Genomic DNA, 13,755 nt, shown 5'->3' on the forward strand with positions numbered 1-13,755 from the left:
TGACATCAGCATGTAGAAAACATTCCAAAATTTATTTTGTCTGGTTTTCGAATTGCAGTTCAACCTCAAAAAACATGAGTGCAGTGCAACAGAGGTAGAACAACTTGCACGCAAACACACAAAAAACTAATGTAAATATCTGCATTTGACAATGGGAATAAATTCTTGAAATGTGCCATATTAAGCATGAAAACGTATGTAAATGATGCATTGTTTCAATATTTAAATCACAAATGACCCAATTTCAGGTTTTCCAAGCACGATGATTATAATGAATGAAATTAAATCATTAATACATAATTATCACAAAACTTCACAAAACTTTCTGTACAACAAATGCATGAAATAGAAATCAAAAGTGCAACAAAAAGAAAATGCTGTCAGTATCAAAAAAAGTAATAGTACCGAATACTGCTTACACCCTATGAACTTTTCACAGTTCCTGGAAATGCATATAGCTTGGATGGAGTGTGAGATTTAAAAGCTATATATTTTACTATTCACCTAACACCCCAAGTGCACTTGCAAATACAAGTGTTTGCACTAGGTTCATTCAAAAGCGAGATTTACAAATTATCTGTTCTGAATGGCATTTTTCAACACAGAAATCACAGATAAGGCTTTGACAATTTATTTTCAAACTGATATTCTTCATTCAGTTCAAAGTATGGGATTCACTTTGTTACATTTATCTACTTTATTTTATTCTCCCCTACAAATGTTACAAGATCTTCATTACTCAGACAATTGTGCTCCAATGTCATGAACAGCTTAGGTGCATTTTCCAACAGTTGTCAAGATCTTATATCACACAGTGGTGACACTGTAAGAACTACTTCAGATTTAGGATTTAGAATTCCAAGTTAATACTGACAAATACAGTTGTTACAAGGTCCAGCAACACTGAGTAGTTTAAGATTTATATAATGCTGCTGTTTTCTCTAGATCTCTGTTCAACCTTTCAATGGCATTCAATAGCGACAAGAAGGAAAACTAGCTTGGATTTCAGAGATAAACTGACGAGCCAGAACGAACGAACGAACGAACGAACACGGACACGGACACACACCTAAAACCCGACATAGTGCCAGCTAGACTGACAGTGCCAATGCTATTTTTCAGCAGGTGGGCTGGTTGTGATGAGGGTGGGGAGGGGTGGGGTGGGTAGAGGGAGATGGAGAGGGAGGCAGGAGTCTTGGAGAGGAACTGGGGGTGGGCAGCTAGCAGCTCTGAGGGAGGTCAATTTGCCAGCTAGGAATGCTGGAGGGAGGGGTGGCAAGTATAGTTTCAACAGTTGGTGGGAAGTGGCACATGCTGACGGTGATGTGGGGACATGAATTGGGAAGGTGTGACAGGACAGAGGAAGGGGAAACTGTTGGGTGGAGGGTGCAGGGACAATGGGCTGCTTGAGATCGAAGCCAGGATGATTATGGGAGCAGAGGATGTGTTGTACGGGGTTGGAGGTGTGTGAGGGTATGGCATGGGAAATCTGTTTGTAGACTCCTAAAAATCCCTCCCATACACCCTTATCACCTGTGGGCGACATAACTGTAGTGACAAGAACTTCCCTGCATAGTATGCTGAAGGTCTTCACAGACTGGCCATAACCCCCAAAACTAGCCCAACAGATTTCCCGTACCATATCGTCACACACCCCCAACCCTCCCACCACCAGCCACTACAACTACACCTGCCATTCCTAGTCAGCAAACTGGCCTCCCTCTGAGCTGCTAGCCACCCATCCCACCTGACACTACCCCCACCACAACCAGTCCACCTGCCTCAAAATAGTATTAGCACTGTCAGTCTAGCTGGCACCATGCAGGGACATAGAATAGAACAGAATGTAACGGAATAGAATAGAATATTTCTGTTCATATTTCAGTATTTTTCATACAATTGGCTTCGTCAAAGTTTACAGTGGAGTCAATTTTTATACAATCATCAATTACATATACAGAAAATAACACAGGAAATAACTAGTTTATTTCAGAAATAAAAGATTTTCTGTACTACTCAGGAAAAACATACATTACACTGATTAGTTTTAAGGTATTCTTCAACTGAATAGAATTCACTGTATTTCAGCCAAGTTTGTAACATGTTCTTATACTTATTTATCAGTACTGTACGAGCTGAGTATGGGAACTTATTGAAACATCCTGGCTGTCTTCTTCTGCCATCATAAATTACATTTAGCTTCTGGGGAATTGTCCCAGAACAATATTCCATACCGCAGATGAGAGTGGAAGAAAGCAAAACATGACTGGAGCAGCAACTGTTTGCTGACACTGTTCCTCAATTTGTACATTAAAAAAGGTACACTAGCTAGTTTGCTGCACAGATAATTTGTGTGTTCTTCCCAAAAGAGTTTTTGGTCTATGAACAGTCCAAGTAGCTTTACAGTTTTATTTTGATTTTTGGTTACCTTTGGATTAAAAATTATTTCGTCTGTTTTTGTTTGGTTCGTGCACAGCTGATTGGCCTGACACCACTGATTAGTCATTTGCATCATTTCTCTGTTGTTAGCATGTACATTTTGTAAAATCACACCTATGGTTATTAATGTCATGCTGATGACATATAGTATATTTTACACAGCACATAATTTGAAAAGCCATTAATGTAGACAATTAACAGGAAAGGCCCAACAACAGAGTCTTGGGGTAGTCCTCTTTTTATTGGGGGCACTGATGATCTCTGCTTATTTGCATATACAAGCTGTAACCTATTACTCAAAAAGATTTGAAAAAAACTGAGTGATTTACCTTCTATGCCACAATATTCTAACTTTTTGATGATTTTGCTATGTGACACTGAGTCAAATGCTTTGCTTAAATCAATAAGTGTTCCAGATGTAGGTAGCCTTTTTCCATACATTTCATAAACATAATTCACCAAAGCTTAACTTGCTTTTACAGTTGATAGATGAGACCTGAATCCAAACTGTTGCTCATTTAAAATTTTGTTGTTTTCAAAATAGCTGTATATCTGTTTATGCATACAATTTTTTGTTATCTTGGGTATGGTTAGTACTACTGAAATGTGTCTGTAGTTATTTGGGAAGTTTTTATCACCTTTTTTATGCATAGGTAATGTAACTGTGAGCTTAAGGTATTCTGGAAAAATTCCTTTTTCTATTACTCTGTTACACAGTGAAAGAAGTGGCATTTTGATTTCCTTTCCTATATACTTTATGATTAAATTACTGAGCCCAAAACAGTCTTCTGTTTTTGAATTGCTTAGTTTGTGTATCAATTTATGAATTTCATTAAGACAGTAACAGTTAACTGACTTTGGACAACTGCAATGTTGAAGCATTAATTTTTTTTATATAAATACTATTTCATCAGAACCTGGTATTTGATAAAATGACACAATTACAATTTTTTGTGTGTGCATTATATACCAGGTACTACAAATATACCTTCAAGGCATATTCTACTAATCTTCTATGACTGAGTAATGCGAATCAAGATAGCTTTTAAAGTAGATTGAGACCCTGCCATGTCACATGCTTGTTACAAGCAAGTAGGTTGTTACAAGCAAATATCCAAGTGGAACAAACATGTCTATTTCAGACTCTTTCACCCATATGTTCACTGATACACAAAACACTGCAGTTGATTTTATGAAGCCAGTATTACAGTTCATTGACTTCACTTCTAAGAGATTGTACATTTATATGAAGAAGGAGAATACTGTTATTAACACAGAATGGCGTTTTGATTTCACTGTGTCTTGCATGTTCATTTATTTCCACTGGGTGTTCTAAAGCACAGTTACCTGAATGAGTTAGTGAGCTACAGTTTCCTCTTAACACGGTTTCTACCCTTCCTTCCCTCCTAATGCTGTTTTCCCTATTTAAAAAAAAATGGTACATTAACATGCATGAAAGGACTGTCTTTCGAAACAAGACTGTTCCATTCACGAATTTCATTTATAATCTTGTTTCTCTCTTGACAGAGAAATTTGTTTTCATGGTAATTCTGATGCTCACCATGTTCACTGCACAGAGTTTTCTCTAATCGACTAATATCTATTACATTGTATTCCTCATAAGTGGAACATAGTTGTATGATTTTAATGTTGGTTTTGTGGATCTCTTTGCTCGAATTACATATCAGGTCATGTCTGTGAGGTATCATCAAAACAACATTGTTTTTTGTCTTATTTACATCTAAAAACGTCTCCAAACCTGTTACACAATTTTTGGCTTCATTATGTGCTACACTGTTTGCACCAGTCACACAAACAACAAAATCACTGTTCTTCAATATATTCTTATGTCCTGAGACATCTTCAACAACGTTTTTCATCCTTGCTCTGGGTTTCACAATTCCAGCTGCATGAAAGTCCATATTCACATCCTGTAAAATAATAGCTAGCTTTCTTCTGTGGTTGTCCACTAGAAATAGCAAACTGCATTTCTTTGTCCAGTGTTTATGACTGCTGCTATCTTTAATTTTACAACTTTCCATTTTGTAACCTTCACACTGGCTGGAATATTTGCTTTCAACATCACAAAGTCATTGCTGTTTTCTGATAGCATGCTAAACCTGTTTTTGCACACAATATTAGTTTCATATAATGAATTTTGTTGAGTGTGCAGCACTTTTTTGTGCACTTTGTTAGGGATTTCTTGAGAAATAGGAAGTCTTTGAGTTGTTAACACACTTCTGGCTGTTGATTGCACAGGGAAGTTTTACTGAATTATTTACACACTTTTGGAAGTTATTTACACTGGGAAGAAGGTTTGAATTGTTCATGCACTTATGGCTATTTTTGTCCACTAGTGCACTGTAACCACTTGTGCACACGAGTTTCATATCATTTGTTGTTTTCTGTATCACTTTTGAACCTGGTAATCTGCTTCTAATACTGCTTGAAGCCTATGTTTGTAACTCATGATTTTCAATTTAAGATTAGTATTTTCTCACCTCGAAATATTAACAACTTCCTGTAGGCTTTTTAAATATTTGTTTGACTCCTCAATTGCACCTATAAACTTATTGCAATCACTGTTTTTTATAACGTAACTATAACTTTTAGTCATATTGCTATTTCCTGCTTCTACACTTGGCACCACCTTGGAATGAAAATATAGGTGTGTGTGTGTGTGTGTGTGTGTGTGTGTGTGTGTGTGTGTGTCTCCATCCACTAGCTCATCAAATGATAACTCTAAGAGCTAGCAACCTTTCCTTCTTCTGTGTGTGCCTATCGACAACTCAACACTTCTGCTTTTTGGTGAGTAGTCTCCTTTAATCCTTAAGTATTTGCATTCTACAAGAACTTTACAACAACACTTTCAGTGTCATTCCTCATTTATGCTAAATCATCTTAATCTCAGGCTTTCTTTAGTTCTGTTGTTGTATTTGGTCTGAAAACTGAAGTGATTCGGCTCTCAAGACTAGTCTATTGTGTGCAAGACTCATCACCTCTGTATAACTACTGAAATCTATCTACATTTGAACCACCTTACTGCAGTCAATATTTGGTCACCACAATTTTCACTTACCCCCACCTATCCACCATATACTTCCCACCACTACCATTTTTTTTTTTTTTTAATACATGAGGACATGCCCCAATAACCACTCTCTTATTTTAATCAAGTTGTGCCATACATTTCTTTTCTCTACAATTCAACTCAACACCTCTTCACTATTTACCCTACATACCCGTCTAATCCTAAACCTTCTCCTATATAATTTATTTCATAACTATCATCTCCCCCCCCCCCCCCCAATGAACTGATGTCATCCCCATTTCACTTATGTATAAGGCTACACTCCAGACACAACTTCAGAAAAGACTTCATAACATTAAAATTTATATTTGTTGTTGACAAATTCCTCTCTTTCATAATACTTTTCTTGCTACTGTCAGTCTGAATTTTATATATCTCTAATTTGACCATCATACGTTACTTTGCTGGCCAAATAACACGACTCATCTACTTTTAATATCTCATTCTCCAATCCAATTCCCTCTGATTTGTCTAAGTTAAATTGATACATTACAATATCCTTGTTTTACTTTTGCTGATATCCATCTTATATACTCTTTTCAAAAAAATCCGTTCTGTTCAACTGATCTCCCAAGTTTTTTGCTGTTTCTGACAGGTTTATAATGTCATCACCATACATTAATATTCACTGTCTGTTCTATTTCAACAACTCAGATGACAAGCCAGTAACAGAGAAGGGGAGGCTGAAAGGTGATAGGTATATATAGTTGGGTTATATAAAGGAAACAAACTTGAAGGCAATATTGTGAAAAGGAAGAGGAAAGACAAATATGAGGTGGTAGATATGATAACGCGAGAAGAATTTGACAGGGGACATCTGAGAAAGGCTACAACCGTGTCACACTTCCTTCTCACCCTATTGCTTCCCTTTCATGCCCTTCAATTCTTGCACCTACAGTCGGGTTTCTGCGCAAGCTATATAGATAGCATGTCACCTTGTATTTTATCTCTACTACCTTCAGAAATTCACTGAATGTATTCCAGTGGACACTGTTAAAAACTCACTCTACATCTCTACAAAAAATGGAATCCAAACCAACCCCTCTGTGAGGTCCGCACCTACCAGTCTCTCCAATCTTCAGTAATTAATTTGTATCATTATTTTGCAGCCATGACTTATTAAACTGGTGGTTTAATAATATTCACATTTTTCAATGCCTACCTTCTTTCGAATTGGCATTGTTACATTTTTCTTGATGTCAGAGAGTATTACATACAAAGTCAAATAGTTCTGCCATAGTTGGTTCTCCCAAGGATCTCAATACTTCTGATGGAATCTCATCTACTCCAGGGGCCTTGTCTCCAGTTAGGTCTTTCAGTTTCCTATCAAACTCTTCTCAAATTACTGTAAGGACCACCTCATCTTCATCCATTTCCTCTTCCTTTTCCATAATATTGTCTTCAAATTTGTTTCCTTTGTATAGCCCTTCTATATATTCCTTCCAGCTTTCAGCCTTCCCTTTTCTGTTTAGTATTGGCTTGTCATCTGAGCATTTGACACTCACACAACCACTTCTCTTTTCTGCAAAGCTTTCTTTAATTTTCCTATATGCAACATCTGGCTTCATGCATGCTTCTACAGCTTTGCATTTCTACTCTTGCCATTTCTGCTTTGTCATTTTGCAGTTCCTGTCAATCTCATTTTTAGACACCTGTATTTCTTTTTGTGTTCCCATATAAAAGTTGGTGTTTAAAATACTACTCCAAATAATGAGAGTACCAAAATTCAGTGTGGTACAAATTTTTGGGACTGTCTGCAAATTACCAGGTGATTTTTCATCCTGAAGTGTACAGCTTGATGAGCATTCAATGTTTCTACAAGAAACATTTTCTGGAGATAGCTTGCAAAAAACAAGAAACATTCTCTGGAGATCCCAGGCAATTTGTTGCAACCTTATCCAAAAAAAAATTGGTGAAATCTTTTTGAATGATCAATTTTCTGTTACTATTCAAGACAAGCTTTTAAGTAGTTACTCGTACTGAACTCTGCAACAATCTTTTTGTAGAGGATACCTCATTAGTATTGACTTGTATGATCAATGGCCCTAGTATTAACATAAGAAGTGATTGATGGCAACTGATAGTCTCTTATAAACAATGGACAGTGCCTTATACATGATTTTAAGGCACAACACAGCTGAGTGGCTAACGCCTTCATTCCCCTTGTGCTCAGGGATCTATAATACAGGTATGGTTTGTGATTCATTATCTGGTGATAGCTGGCAGGTTCAGACACACTGCATGCCACAGCCCAGTCTATGCACGAGTCACAAAGTGAAACAGTCTCCACCTACGAGTTCTATCACTACTAGACCATTCTGAAACTGGTACCTCTGCTCCCCTGGTATTTGCCATATTTGGAGGTGACTGGCTAAATTACTAAATTTTGTGTATGTTCCACATCCAAATAGCACACAATGTAATTCTGATTAATTTTTTATTGTTGGGATTCGGAGTTGTATACACCATTTTGAAAGAGACCATTGTAGCCTATGCAATTTATTCACAAAATCCACTAATGCAACATTGGTTGGTTGGCCGAATGTAAGTTAAGGCACTAAGCAGTAAGGTCATCAGTACCTCGATCCCAGGGTAGTTCATTCGGAATTAGTGATGTCCACAAAGTGTGTGTTCTGATGATGAAAGTACAGAAGAGTGTTAAGACCAAGGCACTGAAGCCAATACTGATTACAGAGCTGAGAAAGAATTCACAGAGAAGTGTACGGATTGGGCCAGCATGGAGGTCAGAGCAGACTAGAGGTCTCCCAAGGCTCATCCAATGGCAGGAAGAGCCCCAGCCTGGATCCAAATCATGACAGCCTGATGGAAGGCAAAGACATTTACGGAGCACAGAATGTCTTCTAGCAGCCAGACTCAGAACAGTGAAAGTGGGAAGGCTAAGAATGTAATGGACATCACTGGACCATCACTAATAAAAACAAGAGGAGAGAAATAGGTAAGGCAGCAGGTGGGTGGCCCCATGGCTCTGCATGCAACGGGAGTAGTCCTACTCACACACGTTCCGTCACTGCTTCAGTATAGTCAATTCGTTGAAAGAGAACCCACTATTCAACAGAGTCTTATCCCTAAAATAGAAAATAAGGTGTGGCAGAAAAGAAGACAAAACACATCTAAAAGCATTGAAAACGGAGTACGAAAGGGATGAAAGAGTGAGCTTGTCAAGTAGATAGCATCAGGGGGCCCAGATCCAGCATGCAGCCGGACAGACTCCAACACAAACCCCCTTGCCCCGAAAGCAGCTTCAAACCTTGTACCTGAAAATAAAAACCAATCTCAGGGAGAACCAGTTCAGCCGTCCGTGGATCATCTACCAGTATGTGAAGCAAAGAATTTGGAGAGCTATGCATGGAGGGCGAGAAGCAGGGGCCATTCCAAAAGAATATTAGCTACTGTCTATTAGGCTCCACAACTACTATGTGGTGGTGGCTCATTACGTAAAATAAGCCCATGAGCTAACCTGGTATGGCCAATGCGGAGGCGACATAGGACAGTGGACTCCTTCTGTAAGGAATGGAAGGAAGAGCATTAGCAGTAGTAAGCTTCTTGATAGTGTGGAGTTAATTAGAGGGGACAGTAGCCAGACAGATGTTCTCCCACCTCTTGAGTGAGCAGAGCTCTTATACGCACCTTCAAATCCGCACATTGGATCAACAAACTGAATAGGGATGAGTAATTCCTCCTCCACCCACATCGTTAACCAGTTCATTCCCTGGGATATTTGCATGACTTGAGACACAGAGAAAGACAACTCAGCAATCATTTAATAAAGTGAAGTGCTGTAAAAACATTACATGTTCCTGGCAACAAATGGTGTTCCTTACTGGCAGGGGATGCAAAAGCATATCCATGTCTTTAGAACCATCAGTGTTACAGATGGTAGCAGCCCAAAACTCCTGAAGAACTGACTGGGGCTACAGACTTTCAGGGCCTTGAAATAGATCGGTCCGAATTCATCGCTTGGGCACCAAACACCAGGGAGGGGGGCCAGAACACATGGGAAGCACATTCCACGGAGGAGAGGTGGAGATCCTCTGGAGAGGGCAGAAAGGCACATTCCAACCACAAATCCCACCTGACGTTGATAACTTCATACGGGGGAAAAAAAAAAAAAAAAAAAAAGACATGTTGGATGATCAGAGAACTGTCAAATGGCAATTGCATAGGCGATCAAGAGTTGATACCATCAAAACAGAAGACATAAGATCCCAGCTTCAGCTAGGAGACTGTCTACGGGACTAGTCTGGAAGGAGCCAATGGCCAGTTGAGCTTCTCAATGATGGACTGGGTCGAGCTGAGCCACGAACCTGGCAACCACAGTCCACTCAGGATGAGACCAGAGCCCAGGAAATACATAGAACAGTAGCACAATTCGCACCCCAGGAGATATGGGCAAAGAAGCAGAGAGCATTAAGCTTTTACATGCAACTATTCTGTAGTAGCGCAATATCAGGTGTATAGCGATTTCCAAGTTGAGTATAGCACTTTTTTTTTATTTTGACATTTTCTAAAGCATCAAATTTTCCTGTATTCCACTTCAAATGGCTACATGGCCAAAACTGCAATAGAAGATTTTATGAATAAATGGTTTGAACGGTCAAGGGCAATAATGATGACTTTCACAAACTAATTCAATCTAAAACTATAAAAGTAGTAAATGTATCTCACAACAGCTGCAGTGACACAACACAAATAACTAAGAGAAATTAAATAAAGTGAACACAATGAAGCAAAAACTCAATTCATACCGTGCAGAGGTTCCTCAGTTCAGTTGCAGAAATATGTACATAAAATCAACAAAGTGCTCAACACAAAGCTAAATTATGCAAGTGATTGGTGTTGACTGTTTATTGGATTATAATTTCTTCAGAAGTATGTGAAAGAGCACTAACAATATAGTTGACAATGAAGATGCTTACCCACTGTATCTGATTTGCTGAATTTGTGCGTCAAAATGAAGTCAAAGTCAAAATCTTTGGCAAACTGTAGGTTCAAAAGGTAGATCTCAACTTTATAGCTTTTAGTAAAGGCGCCAAACTCAACAACCTGGAATTAAAGGTCTTTCATGAGTCAAAGTGATTCTGGAACTGTAACTGACGTAAATATCATGTTATAGAGGTATTTTCATAATAAAATATTTTACACACAAACTTAGCTCCCAACAATCAGTACATAGAAATTATAAGCTTATATTTTCATTTTTCTCCACAGAGAGATTTCAAGAATCTTTCATTGGAAATGAAAATAAAGTTAAATGTGAAGCTATCAGAAAAAAATATGCAATGACACACCCAAAACACACACTTCCAGAAACAGAAGGTGAACAATTTGAGCCTCTGGTAATAAATCTGAGAGAGAAAGAAATGGTGGGCAAATGAATGCAATATGGGGACTTCAAAAAAATAAAACAGAATATGATCTTCAAAGAAACATTACTTTGCATTTGTAGCATCATTTGTGTGTACTATAATTTCTGGACTTTGCATTATACTGAAAATTCAACCCACAAATATATCTGCATTTTGCATTAGTTAATGTGGGATCAGGAAAGTGTTAATTCAGAAATATCGTAAAATATTAATACCAAAATATGATGTGAAAGAAGATGGCTATTACACAACTTGACATTGGGACATTGGGGGATATGGCTGAAAAACACAAAGAAGCTAGAAAACACAATTTAATCTCTTAAGGACTGTATTGGCTGTAAATGTGGCTCCCTTGAACCCACGAGGAATACACAGGGGACAGTAGTATATGCCCAGTTCTTCACTTCATACTGGTACTTCAAACTTCGTAAGTGGGCTATTGTGGGGTAGCTGGCATACAATGACCACCTTTAAACTAAAGGAGTATACCATCTGTAGTAATCTCACTGCTGAAGAGGCAATAAACCCAATAAAAGGAAGGAGACAATGAAGCGCACACATGCACACTCACACACAATTAAAATGTACTGTAACAATAAAATTTGTTGCAAGTCTTTACACATTCAAATGGAAACAAACCATGTGGTTTCAATGCCTTTATTCTGATAAGCCTTCTTGGTCACAGTGTCAGTTTGATTCTCTCAATTCTCAACTACCTAGTAACTTGTCACACGATCACCATCATCCTTGACTTTGTATGAGAAAAAGATTTATTCGATGGTTGCCTACTGCATGCACATAATGGAACACTAGAAATGCCTTGAGAGCAAATGGATTTCATACAGCCTCAGTCTTTCATTACTCCTGTGCCCACCAGGTTGTGTACAGTATTGCACAATATATCATAAATATATTTTAGAAGTATGTCTTAAATGTGTAATGAGAGAAAATAACAGTAACCAATGATCCAAAACTTTAGCATAATCATAAAATGGGAAATTGTACACAGAAAAGTTGAGGAACCACTATGAATAACCCCCAAGACTTCTCACATACACTGGATTTGTGTTACCTGTTTAGGTAAAGAGTACGCTTTCCTTCAAAGAGCCACGTGATTCAATGATAACAAAAACCAGTTAATTAAACTTTTTTTTTAACCTTCTGTTATTAGCAGATATTTACAAGGCAATATCACAAAGACGCCATTAGTCCCATGGAAAACCTAATTGCAGATATGAAACTGAACAATGAGCCACACAAATATGAGTACTGTATTTACCCAAATACAAGCCGACCTTTTTTTCTGATTTTTGTGGTGCAGAAATGCGTCTGCGGCTTAATATTCAGGGGCAAGACCTGAGGAAGTTCTGAAAAAATGCTGCTAGGAGCTGCCATCAGTAGTTATTTTGTCACAGAAGCTGTCGTGTTGGCGTTCTGGGTATGGTACTGAATGTTAATTATTTTTTTATCATCGGGGACATTCAAATTTACTATTGCCAATTTTTGAATTTAGCATTTTTTCTAATGCCAACAGCCTTGCCACAGTGGTAACACCAGTTCCCATCAGACCACCAAAGTTAACTGCTGTCGGGCTGGGGTAGCACTTGGATGTTCGACCATCCGGTCTACCGAGTGCTGTTGGCAAGCTGGGTGCACTCAACCCTTGTGAGGAAAACTGAGGAGCTACTTGATTGAGAAGTAGCGGCTCCAGTCTCAGAAACTGACTTACAGCCGGGAGAGCAGTGTGCTAACCACATGCCCTTCCATATCCACATCCAGTGACGCCTATAGGCTGAGGATGACATGGCAGCCGGTCGGTACCATTGGGCCTTCATGGCCTGTTCAGGAGGAGTTGAGTTTAGTTTATTTTTTCTAATATTCATAGCAATAAAATTAATCTTCTTATATACACCATCAAAAAGGACATTTTTAAGAAACTTGCAAAAGCTGGCAAGGAAGGTAAGAAGTTCTAGATTTCGAAAGCTTGAGCTCTATTCAGAAGCTATCAGCACAAGTCGATGCACGTTGAGCCATTTCTCAATGCTGTCAATATTCATTATGTAACAATAAGTGTTTCACTGTCATAATCTAATTTCATTTTCACGAGTACAAGTAAAGTTCCACATTTGTACATACGTGTCATCACAAGCAAGCTTTTACAAAACTTTGTTACTTCTGTGAGAGATTTCTACCATTGCAGGTGATTTATACGAATCAAAGTATGTTATCCTCACTGTATGCAAAGGGTGAACTTTCCCACTGCAACACTCTCTCTTCCCTCCTCTAACTTCATTTATGTTTTTCCATGAACCCCTAGGCCAATGACAGCAGTGCTCACTACAAGCTCACTACAATGTTTGTACACAGGTACAGTCCGATTTCACCCTTTGTTTCAGTCTACTTTAGCACTTTTGTGAAGTGTCAGGTTTTATTTTACCAAGAGAAGTTATTTCTCTCACTGAGGAAACATTGATTCATGCTGCAGGTCAGCAATACGGAATCAATACGAGTAACATGAGACGATGAGGACAGCATAAAGAACAACTTTTAACTTGTTTCAGCAACAGAAATACATTTTCCAGACCAAAACATGGCCACTATTATACATTATATGTTGTGCTGAATGATTTTGTTGGGGAGCAGTGAAAGAAGTGCTTAACCTTCTGTACAGAAATCATCCAAGTGAAAGCACACAAAGTTGTCAGACAGCAGAAAATGATAAATATCAAAGGAAGCTGCAAACAGCACACCAAAAATAATTATCTTCTTGGTCTGACAGGTAACTCCATTGTATTCTGATATGTCAACAAATTACGCAGTAGAAGCAAAGGGCAACAA

At 38.3% G+C, this 13,755-nt stretch overlaps 1 protein-coding gene across 4 annotated transcripts in view; it reads right to left on the bottom strand.

The window, feature by feature from the left end:
* The window catches only part of LOC126248171 (ubiquitin carboxyl-terminal hydrolase 15-like), a 181,440-nt gene that overhangs the window by 126,323 nt on the left and 41,362 nt on the right, over positions 1–13,755 (bottom strand). For all 4 annotated transcript variants that reach the window (XM_049948935.1, XM_049948937.1, XM_049948936.1 and 1 more), the window contains exon 4: positions 10,468–10,594. In XM_049948935.1, the coding sequence (XP_049804892.1) occupies positions 10,468–10,594 (127 nt within the window). The remainder of the gene's footprint in view (positions 1–10,467; positions 10,595–13,755) is intronic.

This window comes from Schistocerca nitens, chromosome 3, assembly GCF_023898315.1.
Source record: "Schistocerca nitens isolate TAMUIC-IGC-003100 chromosome 3, iqSchNite1.1, whole genome shotgun sequence".
Classification (NCBI taxonomy): domain Eukaryota; kingdom Metazoa; phylum Arthropoda; class Insecta; order Orthoptera; family Acrididae; genus Schistocerca; species Schistocerca nitens.